Source organism: Crassostrea angulata, chromosome 8, assembly GCF_025612915.1.
Source record: "Crassostrea angulata isolate pt1a10 chromosome 8, ASM2561291v2, whole genome shotgun sequence".
Classification (NCBI taxonomy): domain Eukaryota; kingdom Metazoa; phylum Mollusca; class Bivalvia; order Ostreida; family Ostreidae; genus Magallana; species Magallana angulata.
The window spans coordinates 43,758,481-43,777,308 of record NC_069118.1 but is presented as its reverse complement, the minus strand read 5'-3'; the positions used below and the strand labels follow the sequence as shown (position 1 = coordinate 43,777,308).

The 18,828-nt window shown below is 32.8% G+C and overlaps 1 protein-coding gene across 2 annotated transcripts in view; it reads right to left on the bottom strand.

Moving 5' to 3' along the window:
• The window catches only part of LOC128161181 (uncharacterized), a 53,700-nt gene extending 40,573 nt beyond the window's left edge, over positions 1 to 13,127 (bottom strand). Inside the window, exons 1-4 of one of the 2 annotated variants that reach the window (XM_052824410.1) lie at positions 13,087 to 13,127; positions 9,412 to 9,544; positions 7,986 to 8,533; positions 88 to 269 (exon numbers count right to left, since the gene is read on the bottom strand). In XM_052824410.1, coding sequence (XP_052680370.1) covers positions 88 to 269; positions 7,986 to 8,466 — 663 coding nt within the window. In that variant the 5' untranslated portion in view covers positions 8,467 to 8,533; positions 9,412 to 9,544; positions 13,087 to 13,127. Of the gene's footprint in view, positions 1 to 87; positions 270 to 792; positions 990 to 7,985; positions 8,534 to 9,411; positions 9,545 to 13,086 lie in introns of those variants that run through there. The other variant, XM_052824411.1, reaches the window with a different exon arrangement.
• Between the last annotated feature and the right edge of the window lie 5,701 nt (positions 13,128 to 18,828).

The window sequence follows — 18,828 nt, the reverse complement described above, 5'->3', positions numbered from 1 at the left end:
ATAACTGCCTTGATGTGATGAATAGTTATATTCTGCTAGCATAAATATATATGTCAATGAATATTTTGAAAACAAACTTCTACTTACTGTATCTGATGTTTGCTTTTCCTCAATCTGAGCTGCTCTGCTTGATTCAAAAGCCACATCTGTGATAGCCTTTCCTACTTTTGCTGCATGCTTTCTTATGGATGGTTCTGAGGGTGGAGGAATGTTGCATTGCCCCAGAAAATTCACAAGATGTGTTGGGTCCATGCCTACATGAATCATTCCTACATAGTGTACAAAAAAATAATTTAAATTTAAATTTAATTAATTTAAGAGCTTTTATATTTTATACATATATAAATATATATATATATATATATATATATATATATATATATATATATATATATATATATATATATATATATATATATATATATATATATATATATATAAATATATATATATATATATATATATATATATATATATATATATATATAATCAAAAAAGAAAAAGAAAATGAACAGTTCCAATAGTGAATAGAAACTTTGGAACTGTTCATTTTCTTTTTCTTTTTTGATTATTTATACTGTGTGATATCACCTTTCACTCATTTTGGATTATATAGATAGATAGATAGATAGATAGATAGATAGATAGATAGATAGATAGATAGATAGATAAATAGATAGAGATATATATATATATATATATATATATATATATATATATATATATATATATATATATATATATATATATATATATATATATATATATATATATAGTATTTACTTCACTTACTATAAACATAAACAACAGCATACATGTACCATGTATGAGAGCCAGCCGTGCGTGTGCGCTGGACGCCGTATTTATTTCATTTTACTTTCAACACAATACTTAAAAATACTTTACAGTACTATAATCGCCGGGTTTGTACCGTATGGGGTATTTTCCGCACCGGGCGATTACTAGGGTATTAGCTCAACACTCGCTGTATTTTCCACATTGACTCCAGTTAATAACACAATCATATAAACAGTAACTCTCCGCTCCGTACACATTAAAAAGGGGAAACTCGCTTATAAATAATTCTAACTTTATGTTAACCTACATATGACAGTGAGGAAAAACGTAACGGATTAGACGGACGACTTGTACCTTGACTCTTAATCTCTAACTATCGAACTCTAAGTCTCTTCTCTCTTCAACTCTTAGATTAATTTCTAAAACATATAATATTATTTTACTGGCGTGACCCTCTAAATAATTGACATGTATAAATCATCTAATCAGAGAATATATTTCTTGATCCCTAACTGACCATCGTCCAGGTAAACGCCCATTTATTCATCTGCGTTAATCCGCTAATTGTTATGTAATTGCATTAACTCCATTAGTGTCAAACACACATTTCTTAGCTGAAACCATTGTCCTTCAATCCTGCCTTTCTATATAAGTATATTTCCTAAAGCTACACTTGATTACTTTGATGTCTTATTTCTTTGCTACAGTTAAGACGTTTGATAAACATTAATTTACATTCTATCACATCACAGTCAGGAGGAATTTCAAGATAATTAAGAAGAATAAATAACGTTAATTTACCAACAAGCTAAACTATAGAAAATGTTCGCAACATGTAAAATATACATTTTACATGGTGATAGTATCGTCAACGCGGATCCCGTATTTTCCGCGCACCCCCGCAGTCCAAATTGCAACGCGGTTTACGACAGTTGTCTCACGTAAAACCGCGTACCCCCGCGGTAGGGTCGTTCAGCAAATCAACACTGCCGCGGTCTTGATGATCAAATACAGGTGAGGAAAAGTATTGGACTGAAACGCGAGTTATCTCCCTCGGCTAAAAAAAAGTAATTGACAGCTACAAGAAACTATAGACATGTAATTATATCATATTATTAGTGGAAGTATTTAAAACTACAGACGATATATTTTCAAATTGCTTTAAAAAATGTATATAACGTGTGTTTAAAATCTTTCATCGATGCTATTTCATTTAGTAACTTGACAGTGTATTTTTACAAACTATTTAATTGACGAAGCCTATTCAAATATTTGGCAGTTGTATTTTATTTTTTTCCTTAATTTATTAAATTGTGGGGAAGTATTGAAACTTTTCTTTTTGTAACTTGACGGTGTATTTTTACAAACTATTAAGATTGACATATCCTATTCAAAAATCTATTTGTTTGCCAGTTGTATTTTATTTTTTTCCTTAATTTATTAAATTGTGAGGAAGTATTGAAACCCTTCTCTTTTATCAATGCAAACTGCATACCGGGTAAATCAAATTATTGAAATATGTTCGTCCGATAGAGTTTCAACAAATTTTCAGCCAGTTTGCAATTGTATTTTAGAAAACAGAAAGTACACATTTACATGTAGTATATTAATTTTATTCGTATTTTGTATGTATTTTAAAAATTTCAATCTACTTGTTCTTAGGCAAGGTTTTCCGTGCAAGTGATACATGTATAATACACGGTCTGGAAAACAGCGCGCTAACCGCTAATCATGTTAGAATATTTGCGAAGCGGTTTATGGCAATTTAAGGATATTTTTAAGGTCGACATCAGAGTTAGGTAGATAATATAAAAATAATTAGACTAGTGTTGTTCTCTTATCTAAACCATATAAGCTTCTTATATAACTGCTGTATTTAACTTGATACTAAAGTGTTACTATTCTTTACAAGAAATGGAAAGAGGTATTATTTTGCATCACAAAACAAGGGAATCTGTAAATGTTATTAAATGCATACAACTCAAATTACTTCTTTTTTAAAATGCAAACTATTTATGAACACATTTCCTTTCTTGTGTATATTAAGTAAGTTTAAGTCGCGATTATTTCCTGTGTATAATGATTAGCAAACTCAGGGTAGAAAAAACGGCATGCCCTGGGTTTTCACACCTCTTCAAGACAAAAAACCCTCAAAATTGCGAACTACTTCGTCTAACCGTAAAACACCACCCCTTTTCTATCTTACAGAAGGGATTTCTTGATTTAAGAGTGTCGTCGATCCAGATATTCTCTTTTTATGATTTTTATGAGAGAGAGAGAGAGGGGGGGAGTAAAATTACTGATGGTCACTCGTTACACGGATCGATTATCCACCTGTCTCATACCTGTGTATTATGTGCGTTCGAGCGTTGAGTGATTTCCTGTCTGGATAAAACTAAAAAACAGTTTACCTAGACAGTACGTCATTATAGCATTGAATCATGATTTTTTGAAGTATACACTCTCATAACTGCAGCGGTGTGTGCATACAAATTGAGTAACGCGCGTTAGCGCGTTATGAAAATTTGTATGCACACACCGCTGCAGTTATGAGAGTGAATAATTCAAAAAATCATGATTTAATGCTTATATTTACATTTTTTAACTTCTTGCCTCGTCTGCAAATGTGATTCATACCTTAAAATTCCTATCTTATCCTAAGAGTAAGTTAATATTAATGGAAGAGCCACAGTAACAGCCACCAGCGTGAACTTTGATTTTCGCTTGTGACGTTGCAGTTTACAGCGGTCAACGTTTGTGACGTCATAATAAAATTCGTGAATTTGACCTTTGACTACTTGTTGCATTTAGAGGCATTTGAAGATCACAGAATTTAATGGAAAAACTCAGTAGAATGTAAATATAACACATTGTAGATAAGGGTGGGGGGCGGTTACGAGAAACGTTATTCGCAACTGATATGTACAACATATGTGTAGTGTAAAGTAAAATTTTCATTTTATGCCGTGAATCGTAAGGTAAACATTCACCAGGTAGCATGTGCTTGTAACGGACTAGGGTAACTGTCTTGAGCATCGAGAGACAGTACCGTAAAACATGCAACAAATTGATATGGATTAAAAATAAAATCATTAAAAAATCGGGTTTTTTTTTTTTTAGTTTTTATCATATCCTACATGTAAAATAATAGCTTTATCCACACTTACATGAAAATTGTAACGGGTGCAGATGATTCTTTAATTAAAATTTCTCTAAAATAACTCATAAGGAGTTTTCAAAACGTGCATTTAACATGTAATCATTTAATGTGAAATGAAGCAATACATGCATTAGACTTGGTCAGTAAGGAATGATTCTTAATGTCAGGTGTATGGAACGCCATAGCTGTCTTAAGGTCAATTTCATATTATATAAATTGGTATTTCATTTATATGCAATAGTAATATCATTATATGCAGTGGTAGCATCATTATATGCAGTGCTAACATTATTATATGCAGTGGTAACATCATTATATGCAGTGCTAACATCATTATATACTGTAATTTCGCCATTATATTCAGGGGTAAAAGCTTTATATAAAGTGGTAACATCATTACGTTATGTCGTAAGATCATTATGTGCAGTGGTATATTCATTATATGCTATGAATAAATATTTAAATGATATGATAAACTCATTTCATACAGAGCTAAACTCATAATGTTCTATTGTTCAATTGTTATGTTATATGGTACACTCTTCAGGTGCAGTTGCAAAATTCTTTTATGCAGTTCAACTTCTTAACATTAGGTGATAAGTTCATTATATGCAGTACTAACATCATGTTATGGTGTATTAAAACCATTATGTATAGTGGTAAAACTTTTATGTATTGTGGTGAAAGCTTTACATGCAATTGTAAATCCTTTATATGATATGACAATCTTATAATATGCCGTTGTTGAGTCATTACATTATGAGGTCAGTTCTTTACATGATGTGATCATTTCATTATATGAAGTGGTAACTTCTTTATATGCAGTCGTAACTCTTTATGATGAAGTTGTAAACTGTTTCTCGCTGAAAAGTTTTAGAGGGGAAGAGGTCCAGTTTTATTTTGAAAAAGATGCCGCGTTCATTGTGACGATGCACATTTCCTGGTCAACTTGTCGTTTGTTTTGAAGAGAGAGAGAGAGAGAGAGAGAGAGAGAGAGAGAGAGAGAGAGAGAGAGAGAGAGAGAGAGAGAGAGAGTGTGTGTGTGTGTGTGTGTGTGTGTGTGTGTTTATCTGTCCTTTAACATCGATATTATCATAATACCAATCATTGAACCCATTTTGAAAATTTTGAAAAATCGAATGTATTATTAGTAGAGTATGCTTTTATTTACAAAAAATGAAGCAAGCGTTTTAAAATCAAAGTCAAAAGACCTTTGTTTCAATGTACCAGGTAGGTGCTACTCCTCGCCGATCAATGCCTCCAACACAAAAGGAATAGCCAGATTTTCATTCATAGACATATATGAAAATTCGTTTTATTTTTTTTTTTATTAATTTGATTTGTAAGAAATACTAAAGAAATTGGTTGATCTTAACCTCTTTTTATGGTTGTTTTATCCACTATATAAAATTAAAGCTCACCGCGCATGTAATTTTGTATTTTAAATCCTACAAAAAAGGTGTTGCATTTCCTGTGCTATTTTCCAAACAGCTGTTGCAGATATCTTCATATCATTTTTATAAGACCATTCTATACGCAGATCGGCAAATTTTTGGTAATTTCATGGCCTTTAAGATTCGAATTTTTTCCACCCACCCCATCCCCGTTCAAGACCCCCATGCATTCAACAAATTGTAAAATGGTTACACTGAAAAATGTGACTGGTTTCATGGCATATCCGAATTTTGTTTCAAAGAGGCATTTTTTTACAGAAAAAAAACCTCCGAAGTTAAAAAACGGTGTTTTGAATCTTCGCAAATTTCATATTGTCTAGTATAGCCGAGTGGTTACGAAGGATGGCCGAATAATCACCGAGACTAACTGCTTGTATTTTTAAAATTAATTTTTGATCACACGGAAAGGTAATACTCCTATTCCGATGGTTTTGAAAATAATTAATGTCGGGATAAATAAGTTTCAAAACGCTTGTCATTGTAATATTTTACATGTGTGCTGATTGTTTTCAACGTTACCGACTTTGATCACATTATAAACACGAATTGTAAGCATTTGCTGCTGAACGAGGGATTTTAAAACAAAGTAACGCATTAATCGATAAAGATACTGTATTTTTTTTTTTTTTGGTAAAATATGTCGTTTTCAAAATATATGCATGTACATATTGTTCGTCATCGTTAAAAGCAAGCCGTGCAATAATGTATGAATCAGCGATGTACGGATAAGTTTGTTCCAAGCGCTATGATTTATATGAATGCTATTAAAATTATTTTAAATAACAATCAAGAGCAAAGTAACTCAATTTAAACGTTTTTGAAGAGACAGAATTAGATTTATTAATCAAGCTCCGAAGAATTACATGTCTATTTAAAACACGATAGCAAGTAGAAATCAAATTGTTCTATGTTAATATCAAGATACATAAAGTGATCTACCTAACTATATGCGCGGATCTAGAAGCAGAGGGGTATTAAATTTCTACAAAGTACAATAATTCTTTGAAATTCAATTTACTTTTAAAATTAAACGGGTACTCTAGATCTACTAAAAATTCATTCGATTTTTCACACATCGATTTAGCAAGAACAGAGAAAAAAACTCTCTCTCTCTCTCTCTCTCTCTCTCTCTCTCTCTCTCTCTCTCTCAATGAACGCGGCATCTTTTTCAAAATAAAACTGGACCTCTTCCCCATTAAAACTTTTCAGCGAGAACCAGTTTACAACCTCATCACAAAGAGTTACGACTGCATATAAAGAAGTTACCACTCCATATAATGAAATGATCACATCATGTAAAGAACTGACCTCATAATATAATGACTCAACAACGGCATATTATAAGATTGTCACATCATATAAAGGATTTACATGTATGCAAAATTTATTTACATATTGCATGTATAGCTTTCACCACAATACATAAAGGTTTAACCACCATACATAACAGGCACGCAGCATCGTTTTTGAAAGTGGGGGGCCAGACCCATCCAAAAAATCTTGATCTTGACAAGCAAAAAAAAAAAAAAGGGAAATTTAAAGTTTCCAAAATCTTCAAAATCCTACTCCGGGGGGGGGGGGGGGGGGGGTTGACTCAACTATACTTCCAAAAAAAATTCTTCCCTACCAAAATTTCTCCTCCAAATCATGAACTTTTTTACTAACTTCCAAAAAAGTGGGGGGGGGGGGGGGGGGGGCAACTCCATTATAATTCATTTTTTTTTATATGTAAATCTTACAGGCGGTTAAATACGGGATCCGCGTTGACGGTACTGTACATCATACTGTACATGTACAGCTGAATGTAAAACATACGCAATCACTGGTAACAATGGGTAACGTATTCTATATTAGACGTGTACACTTGTCAATCTGTTTCTGATTTTAGTGTCATGTATCGTTTTTAAATTAAATCAACTCAATTATTTCAATTCAATACTAATAAATACATGCACATACCATACCGCTTCCAAATAAAAGCAACATAGGCTTAGGTTGTACATATTCATTGTGGTCATGGACTTTGAGTTAACTTATAGTACGGAAAGAGATTTGGACGAATAACAATTTCATGACAATCCTCTCCGAACCCATCTTCTCGCTAGCCAAGTGTTTTCCGTCCACTCTGCTCCTTGTGAGGAGGGGTGCGGATCAGAAACCCTTCACTTGGGAAGATGCTCCAAACCTTTTGCATACACATTTGTAATTTATTATTGGGATTTTCAAAATAGCCGACACATTGCAACTCGGCCAGCAGAATAAATAATGTTTTACGTCACAACCGCAAGCACAATTTTGATTTGTCAATGTAAAAAGAGGCTTCAAGTGCACTCGTCTCTACCCCAAAATGTTACATACATGTACAGGTAAATAAGTATTTCAACGAGCAATACAATCGTATATAATTAAATGCAGTAAGGCTCTAACTGACTTGTTTTAGCGGACATAATGCATGATTTTATAAATAATACAAATCAATTTTATCTTACCCAATGTTTCTAGGGAGTGTCTCAATTACCTGTTACCACAGTTTTCAAAATTAAAAGATACTTTCAAATTGACTAAAAAATTACCGAGAGCAGCTTTGGTGTTTATGTCGAAGGCTCCAGTAGGTACTCTATTCCCTGTCTCGACGGGGCATACGGCGCTGCAGTTGGTGCACTTTACGTGAAGTACGGAGCCTAGGCCATATCTTCTTTCACGCACAGTGTCTATTAAATGAAGTGGGGTTTTGCATAAGTGACAAAACAGTTGTTTTGCAAGATACCCCAGCTCCACAATGCGCCGCTCTTCTTTCCACTCCGTCTCGGTTTCCACGCATAATGTTACATCTTCCTCATCAGCAGGTTCGGACGGCAATGTTTGAAAATAATTATAGCCATTAAAAGTTACCGGTATTTGGTTTTGAAAATGTGTGCCTCGATTGGAATTTCTTGACTGCACCCCCTGGAACCTCCCGTGGTAGTCTCGTAAACACAGCATCTCATTTACATGTATACTTATCGTCTGCACTTGTTTACAAACAGCGTCGTTAAAACGCTTGAAAATTTGCATCTCGTAAACGTTTGACTTACGCGAGGATTTCCAAAGTGATTGTTTTTCGGATACTGTTTTGTATTACCTTAAAACAAAAAAATTGATACATTTCGTTTATGTAAAATCCATTTAGATGTTTTTCTAAGGACAGAAGAGATTTTTTGAAGATTTGTAAATTGCAAAATGGAATATTGAGGAAGTTTTACTAACACGTATTGAATTAATGACGCCATCTTGAAAATGAGTTCAGTATTTAACAATTAGTTCTTGTTCATACAGTACTCAGGAATTTAAAACAGTTTTTTTTTCCTCAGAACCAAAAAAAGAGAGATATTTTAAACAAATCATCGAGTGTCAAATATATTTAGAATGCTTTACAAAATTAGAGACGGATATTGTCTATACCTAATTGTAAGGGTTTACACTTACACAGAAGGTGAAGAACAAACAATAACGTGGCACATCTTGGTGTAATAAAGTTGTTTGATGTGTAGTTTCAATTAATTTACACTAGCAAAATTTTAGTCACATTCAAGAAAAGTTTACCAGTTTAGGTAAAGTATGCGTGTTTATAATTTGAATATATCTCTACTATGTATATAAAACCTCTTTGGATTGAAACTTATGATTTTTTTAAATCCCCAAGGTGTTTGGAATTATTTTACACTTTATAAAGATTTATAATAAAAACAATTATGTTGAAAAAAAAATGCCTATTCGGAATCTAATTGGAACAGGTCGAGAGTTGTAAATAATGTTCATTTGGATGTGAGAAATTATATTAAGGGAGGAAATAAAATTGATTACTTACTTATTCAGTTTGATACTAATTTGATTTCAGAAGTATCAAATTGTTCTCTATTTAACTAAATCATTTAAACACATATATTTGAAGAAGAGGTAACATATATTTTGAATCAAACGGTATACAATATACAAGTCGTACTTATTATGATGTCTTACCTCAAACCCTTTGTTATCAGAATAGAGTGATCCTTCTCGGTTTTTTATTCACCTTTGTTCTGTTTTCTAGATGACAAACTTTTAATTTGTCGTTGTTGAAGAAGTCGATATCCCCTTTCTGGTTTGCTTACTGCTGCTTGATGTAAAAAAAGCTACCAGTAATAAACTATTAATACGCACGCCAGGAAGTTTTAAGGATTACGTTTACTCATGATCAGAATAAAAAAAATCGGTTTTTTCCCGTTTTGCACACATTTGAAAATTAGCTATCGAAAAAATGTGTGCGAAACGGGAATTTGACTAGGTGAGATAATTGCTTAATTGCTATAGTCTATATCACAGTTCCTGTGAGGGCAATTGACAATAAAATAAATAAATCATATAGATCTACTAATTTTTTCAATTCTCTATAGACCAGTTCACAGGTATTTGAGGTTCAAAATCAGTATATACAAATGTACACAAAAACGGTCAAGGATAACATGTACAGTAGGAGTAATAATGATAAAAAAGGGTTAAGTTTACAATACAGTAGGTTGTTAAAGTTGGTTTCTGGAAGAACAGACTTTGACAATTTTCTTAATAAATCTTGACAAGTTTTTTAGCTTTTCTACATTAAAAGTATTCATGAGCTCGTTAAATTTGATAATATTCAGGTTTTCATAATATACTCACAATTGATATTTTCATTTATTTCATGTTACAATATAACTTGCATAAAAGCACATTTACATATTAATTGACATTCCTGTTCTTGAATTTAATTTCAAACATCAATATGGTCATGAACAATTTCATAAATTTCTTTTAACAAGAAAGATAATTGCAAAAATGTTGAATATGTAGTGCTTTTGTTAAACTTACTGACTATATGAAGTACATGTACATAATACAAGTTTGAAGAAAAATATTTATCATTTATGCTGTGGCTTGAATAATCAAAGAAAATAGACAAACTGTATGATGATATGATAAATCGGCAATTTTATATGCTTCAAAAACTGTAAAGATTTTTTCACTAAACCTATCAAATGTAGACCTAATTCATGCATGTTCAACCTTCTTCTGTTTGAGGTATATGGAATCAATATTAAAATTATTATATTATATATACGTATAATTTTAGCCACTGATTTTGAACACACCAAAAAATCCACTAATGATAATGAGAAACCATTTATTGTATTTTATAGAACTTTAATGGAAGTGTTATTGTTCGCTTTCAAAAAAAAATCAAAAGCCTCCTTTTTGAGTTAAGGGCCATCCAATATTTAAGAAAAATCCCTAAAAAATTTACACTATGATAGGGATTTTCTTAATTGTTAAAATAATAAAAAATTCTGTTTATATACTTTAAATAATAAAATACTGTTTACGAATGGCAGTGACACTAAATAGATACAAAGCATAAAGTTTTCATTCATATATTTTATAAATATTCCAGTCCGAATATCCTCTATCAGTTTTCAAATTCCTACAAAATTTTAATTCCATTTCACAAAAAAAAAAAAAAAAAAAAAATTTGAATGACGATAATGCTAGACTATTTTTAGTACATGTATTAAACTTACTAAATTAATCTTACTCTGCTTGTATAACTTTTTATGAGGTCAATAATCAAATTTTTGAGATATTGCGTTTTTTATCGTGTTTTAGCATTTGTCAATATTTTAGTAGTGTGTGTCAAACGATTATCTAAATGAGAAAGTAAGATAAAACCAACAGAAAATATGCAAATTTATTTAAAATATTTTGACAAACATATAAAATTTTAATTTTTGATATTTTAGCACTGCCAAAATTTTTTCAGTGAAATGCAAAATCTGAAAAAATTTGTCCGAATATTGATCTGTATAGTTAAAAGAAAACAATTGTTTTCAGCGTCATAGGAACAGTATCAAATCATATTTGTCCTATATATGTGGAATGGACATGAATAAATTGCATACATAAAGCACTGTGGCCCATTTAATTGCAACGTTCTAAATTGGCAACCGATCTATCGGTAAATTTGCCGGAACAATTATACATGTTTTCAACATGAAGCTTACATAGTGATTTAGAGACCCCGAAAGGTGCTACTACACCAGTTGCACGGTAACGTTCGCTGTACGATTCGTTTTGTGAACGGAACCGTTCGATTCCTGCACGGTATGCTTTGCTTAAAATAGCTGCACGCTTTGTGAACGCTATGAGCGCTTTATTAATTAGGTAAATGTAGGCGTGGTCTGAACGCTTTAATTTTTCTCTATATAATTTTGTTTAGTTTTTGCCCGATCTACTTGAGCAAGTTGGTTATTATGACAAGAATGTTTCTTTAATTATATGACATATTACATATGTATTTTAATCTATTTAAAATCGAATATATTTTTGTTCATTCAGCGAGCTGTCGATAATTTTACAAAACATCATAAGTTTTTATTTCTATAAATGTACTTGAATTGAATATTTGCACCGGAGGGGTCTATAGCTTTCCTCTGTGTTCGTAAGTCCGTCTGTCTGTCCGTCTGTCTGTCTGTCTGTCCAACTTCAGTTTTCCACATTTTTTTTTGTTTATGCGTTTGAGGAACAATATGAAATTTGCTGAACAGCTTCAAAATGTCAAACTACAGATCAAGTTTACACTTTTGTAGCGTCTGATTGATATTTTTTGGAAAAATTAATTTTTTATATACCATTTTTTAAATGTTCAGGTTCGTTATCGGGTTCGGTGTGTACTGAATAAACGAGGAAAGTATGTAGTCAGTACTAATATCGTGCATTACTTGTACTATTTCTTTTATTGTTTCTAACAAAAAAATATGTTCTGTAAAATAGTGTTAAGCATTGTGTTGTAAATTTAATTGACAGGGTTTTTTGTATTATTATTACAATCGGGTTTGTTATCGGGTTGGTCTGTTGATTCGGGGTACAGAAGATGGTAAGAAATGATATTCTGCATAACAGTGCATTGTTTTTACAAATCTCTACCAGCAAATACTTCAAAGACTTGGCGAAATTACTGGAGATAAAATAAAGAGTATTATTTTACCCATTTTTTATTTCATTTCTATAGCAACTATGTAGTTTGAATTTCCTCTGTTCTTTTATCTCTGATTAAAGCATAACATCTCGTTTATAATAGTTTTGAAATAGATGTATGGTTCGAAGCTTTCATAGAATAATACAAACCGGTAGAGGACGTGTATTGTTTATGCAATACTCTCAGAATGCTTGTTTAATTTGAAAAGGATATACAATTATATATATTTTAACCCTTGTTTAGCCAAAATGCGTTTATTTCTAAACATACGCTTTTTTTTATCGTCTAATTTAACAATCCCCTCTCTCTCTCTCTCTCTCTCTCTCTCTCTCTCTCTCTCTCTCTCTCTCTCTCTCTCTCTCCTGAGAATCACGTAAAGCTATGTAACGTCAAGTATGTACCCAATATTTCAAACATTTCATAAAAATAATCAAAATTGTATAACAACGAATTGTTTGAACATTGATAGTTTACTATGTATAGAAATTAGCGATGCAAGTTTTGTCGAAAACCAAAGAAATGATTACGGTCTGAGAAAGGAGATTAAATTAAAACCTTTTTTGTAACTGTTCTAATAAAAATAACAGCTTTAAATCTTAGTATGTGTTATCTAATCGCGTATAAAAAATCTATCAAAATATTGAACTTACCTCGTCATCGATAATCTCCGTCCGTATTCATCAAAAGACACTAGGTCACTAAGTCGTATATGGAAGTTACACGCTTATTGCACGGTATGGTTCGCTTTCTTGTCCGTTTGGAGGCGGGTCTTGCATAAATTATCTTGCACGCTTTTTGCACGGTACGGTTTGTTTTGTGAACGGTTTGTTTTGTGAACGGTACGGTTCGTTTTGAGAACAGTACGGTACGCTTTGTGAACGGTACGGATCGTTTTTTGAACGATACGGTTCGTTTTGTAAACGGTACGTACGCTTTTATGAACAGCACGTTTCGTTTTGTGAACGGTACGGTTCGTTTCTTGCACGAAACGGTACGCTTCGTTCTGTGAACGGTACAGTAAACTTTGTGAAGGGTACGGTACGTTGTGTGAACAGTACGGTACGCTCTTGAACGTTAAGGTTCGTTTCGTGAACGGTACGGTACGTTTTGTGAGCGGTACGGTTCATTTTGTTAACGGTATGTTACGCTTTGTGAACGGTAGGGTTCGTTTCTTGCACGGAACGATACGCTTCGTTTTATGAATGGTACGGTATGCTTTATGAACGGTACGGTTCTTTTTGTGAACAGTACGGTTTGATTCTTGCAAGAAACAATACGTTTCGTTTTGTGAACGGTACGTTTCGTTATTTGAACGGTACGGTACGCCTTGTGAACGGTACGGTTCATTTTTTGAATGGTACGGTACGTTTTGTGAACGGTACGGTTCGTTTTGTGAACGGTACGGTTCGTTTCTTGCACGAAACGGTACGCTTCGTTCTGTGAACGGTACAGTAAACTTTGTGAAGGGTACGGTACGTTGTGTGAACAGTACGGTGCGCTCTTGAACGTTAAGGTTCGTTTCGTGAACGGTACGGTACGTTTTGTGAGCGGTACGGTTCATTTTGTTAACGGTATGTTACGCTTTGTGAACGGTAGGGTTCGTTTCTTGCACGGAACGATACGCTTCGTTTTATGAATGGTACGGTATGCTTTATGAACGGTACGGTTCTTTTTGTGAACAGTACGGTTTGATTCTTGCAAGAAACAATACGTTTCGTTTTGTGAACGGTACGTTTCGTTATTTGAACGGTACGGTACGCTTTGTGAACGGTACGGTTCATTTTTTGAATGGTACGGTACGTTTTGTGAACGGTACGGTTCGTTTTGTGAACGGTACGGTACAGTTTTTGAACGGAACAGTTCGTTTTTTGGACAGTAGGGTACGCTTTATGAATGGTACGTTTCGTTTTGTGAACGGTACGGTTCGTTTCAGTACGGTTCGTTTTAGAGGTTTAGTAAAATATTTCAGGGTTTGTAGTTTAGATCTGTTTTTTTTTTCTTCAATACAATGAATTGTTAGACAAAGAAGCTTTTAGAACTTACAGATTCCTCCACATCTTGTGGTTAAATATCTCAAACAGGAACAACCTGGGATCATAAAAAAATAATTGTAATATTGTATATGTAATATTTACAAATGATTTACAAATGACTGGAAAAATTAGCAATTTTGTAGAAAACTGTATGGGTCAGTAGGTCGTGAGGGACCTTATAACTAAGATTAAAGACTAAAAGGTCACTCTAATTTCAGGTAAATGATCGGGTTTTTTTTACCGAACAATATATTATTGTTTAAGAAATTGGGATATAAACCAAGAAATTTAAATATTTGCATCTCCCTCTTTGTATCATATAGTATATAATAAAAGTGAATTTTGAGTTATTTAATGCAAATCGAAATTTCATTGCCACTTTTTTACTGAGGTCTATATCATTTAGGTAGCATAATTGTACAGTAAACAGAGATAATGTATAAAAATAGATAATCTAACAATTATAATTTAGTTACTGTTAAAAAAATAATCTTAAAAAATCAAAGCGCGGCGAAAGTCGGGGAAAGGAAGTGATTCTTCGATCTGCCACTTTATCTCCTGGCGTATCATGTATTCTAACACGGGTAAATAGACCAGTATTCAAAAGAAGTCACAAAGTCGTGACTCACAATGTTGGATAATGTACTGTAGGTCATAAACTGAGGTTTGTTAAATATGTACATAAACACCAATTCGTAATAAAATTATTAGTTGTACATGTAATTAGCAATCTGAATTTTTTAAAAGCATTAATTGATCCTTGCCGTTAATAAAGAAAATAAAAAAACACACCCCTAAAACCACAAAAAAACCCAGCAAAACAAAACAAACTGCTGTAGTGCCATTGATGAGTAATCCATCCGATAACCTCCGATTGTTGCACCCACTTTTTATCTTTTTCATATCATAAGGTCGCCATTCATTATTATAAGTTTTAGTGAGAGGAGTTATTTAGATTGGCAACTCGTGTAATCATGTTTATATCATGGATATCGGAAATAAAGGAAAACATGAATTTTTAAACGTGTGCATTTCTTTTCAGGATCTTCTACAATAAACTAGCTGTTTGACTATGGACTGAACTAGGTGTTTGACAATGAACCATGGCAGAGTGCCCAGGACGTGATACGGTGTTACCTCTGCAACACTCTAGTCCACCTCTGTACTGCAACACTTGTCACATTCATCTACATGACTGGAAAGCTTGTATACGTGAATATTAAAGATTTTATTCACAAAACACTAAGTTGTGCCATTTCACAAGGATAAACTACGTAATGTCAAACAAAGTTCACAAACATATGTAAACTTTATTGTGAAGAATATGAAAATTCTGTATGTGCAACATGTGCCTTTTTTAAAGAACATTGATGTCTTAGATTTATCGATATTTTGAAATACTTAGAAAGCAAGAAAAAACGCCCATCAACAAAATGAACAAGAACTAGAGAGTTTTATTATTTTTATTTAGATATAAAGAGATTGATTCTAGCATACCAATTCAGAAAGCTTAAGTGAAACAAAATCTGCAAAAGTTGACACCAGCTTTCAATAAGCATGGAGAAAACTTGTATTGTCAAGAGACTTAAGTCCGATGTTTCTGCAACTGATTCAAAACACTTGGCGTAAAGGTATATCGCTTATTCCCATTATTTCGTCTACAGCTGTTTTTGGACGGAAAGTAATTGTTACAAAATATAGCTTTAAGTACCTGTCGCATTATGATTTTCGAAATATACACACCGCTTATATAATGGTGTCTGCAATAACTGATATGTAAGAATTCGGGAAACTTTCATCGAGAAATGAATATAGATACTAGATAATTGTGTGCATAATTTCAGTTTGTATTCTGAACCGTGATTATTTATTAATAAAATACATGTATGTGTTAATGAAGAGATGGAATCTATCCAGCAACCAAAAAACAATCAATCAGATCACGCGTTAATACATTAACTAAATGTAGTCCCCGCATCTAACACTTTCATTTACGAAAGCCGAGAAGGATCATTCGAGATTCGAGATTCGAAATACGAGATTCGAAATACGAGATTCGAGATTCGAAATTCGAGATTCAATATCTAAATTAACCAATCAAATCAAGGATCTGAAAATATGTATCCTAGCGACATCAAACTGTTCTAAATAAAAATCATACGTACATGCTCTTATATACAAATAAATGCTATGTTCACTTATCCCTACCTAACTAAATAATTATTTGTATTTACTTTTACACAGAATATCTAAGTAGACTAGTAATAATGCAGTGTGCTTCGCGGATCTAAGTGATTTTGTTTGCCCTGGTGCATTTCCACCTGATGTGTTTGACCCCTAAGGTATTTCACCACCAGTAATAGTTTAAAACCCGGGTTTATTAATATTCACCCCTTTTGTGTAAAAATGCGGTTATGGTAGAGAACTTTATAAGCGTAGCTAATTGTTTCTGTAGGGGGTCCTAGGCCAATTTAAAAAAAATTTACTATGTAAATTTAATAAGCTCCAATTTTCCCGAGGAGGGGGTCCAGATCCCCTGACCCCCTCCTTTCTAGATCCCCGCATGAAGATTAGTACATGTGTCTAAATAATCTAAATATAAATAATCTGTCCTGTTTCACTTATAAATATAAGCATTACTTATCGTTTTTATGTATGCATACAGTGATACACTAGTACTATGATTACAAACAAATCATTGAGATATTATCACATCATACGGAATTATTAATAAATACATTTGTTTTTTCTTTTCCTCAGTAAACAACTTATTATGAGTCTTACTTTTGGAATTGTTTTCAATATAGAAGGATACCTACTCTCTACAATTAAAGGTAGGGATGATAGGGTGCCAATTTGTTCACATTGCCAATTTCTTGTGCAGAGAACAGTAAAACCCTTTATTTGATTGTGCATGAATATTTCAAAATTAATTGTTATACATATATTTTGTTATAATTCATTCATTGATATATAAACAAGAAAGAATAAAAGCATATGTTTCACAGCCAAGTTAAGTTTCTCTGTAGTTTCCTACCCCCCTACCCCCCACCGCACCACAATTGACAATAATTACATATAAGTCATACAAATGTTTACTTTTTTTGTAAGTAAATCTCTAAAGATGTAAATGAGCACTGCAAACAAAGATGTGTGTATTTAATATACTACTACATTACACTTAGCCAGATAAAATGTAATCATGATGAAGCTACAAGGGGTGAGTGGTGCAAATTGACCAATTTGTCGCCATACACACAGAACACCAAATAAAGAAACTGTGAGTGGTGTGTGGAATGCATAAAAGATGGCGGCAAATTATCTCAAATAAGCAGTGCAAAAACCCACGAATAGGCTGTTATTTGTTACATACCTGCAAAAACATTGATAAAAAATGTTATCGTCCCATAACATAGCCGATTAAGTGAATGTGTACATATGGTCAACGTAAATGTAATTCTAATATACAAGAAGGCGGACGTATCAGGTGGGGATCCAGAAAATTAAATTTCAAAAATGATCGGTTGAATTACATTAAATGCTTTGAAAATTGTTTTAAACTATCGCACGGGTCAAAATGCGTGATAGAAGCTATGTACAGTGTAATTGGAAACTTTCATTTTATATCAATATGTAGTATTACCTATTATAACAAATGAGAGTATAGCACAACTGCCACAAGCAATACATGTCCTTTACCGGCACCACCTCCCTCCCCATAAAAAATGAAACAATTGTCGTTTTATTTGCTAAAACCTCTCTCTATCTCTCTCTCTCTCATATCGACAATGGCATTGCCATACCCTACAATACACTATTCTTATCTGGATTTTTGTCTTTGAGGTTGTAAATCATTATATCTTCTATGGTTTAAAACTTTATCATGACCTATATTTTGACATGTCGATTATTTTTTTTAGTTTCGTTTCATAGCTAAAGCATTTAGATTAAACAGATCTTTCTTCGCGAGCCGATTTTTACACAGTTGGGGCGAATACACTTCGGGTTAAGATTGTTCGGGGGGAAATACATACAGGGCAAACAAAACCACTTAGATTCGCAAAGCCAACAGTGTTATTTCTAATTTAATTGTTTATACTGTGTGGGGTTAATTCATCAATGTTAATTTAACCATTTTATAACCATTATATAAGAGCTATTAAGACATTTATTTGTAGGAAAGAGCATGTACGAATTATCTTTATTTAGAACAGTTTGATGTTGCTAGGATACAGGTTTCAGATCCATGATTTGATTGGTTAATTTAGATATTGAATCTCGAATTTCGAATCTCGAATCTCGTATTTCGAATCTCGTATTTCGAATCTCGAATGATCCTTCTCGGCTTTCGTATTCATT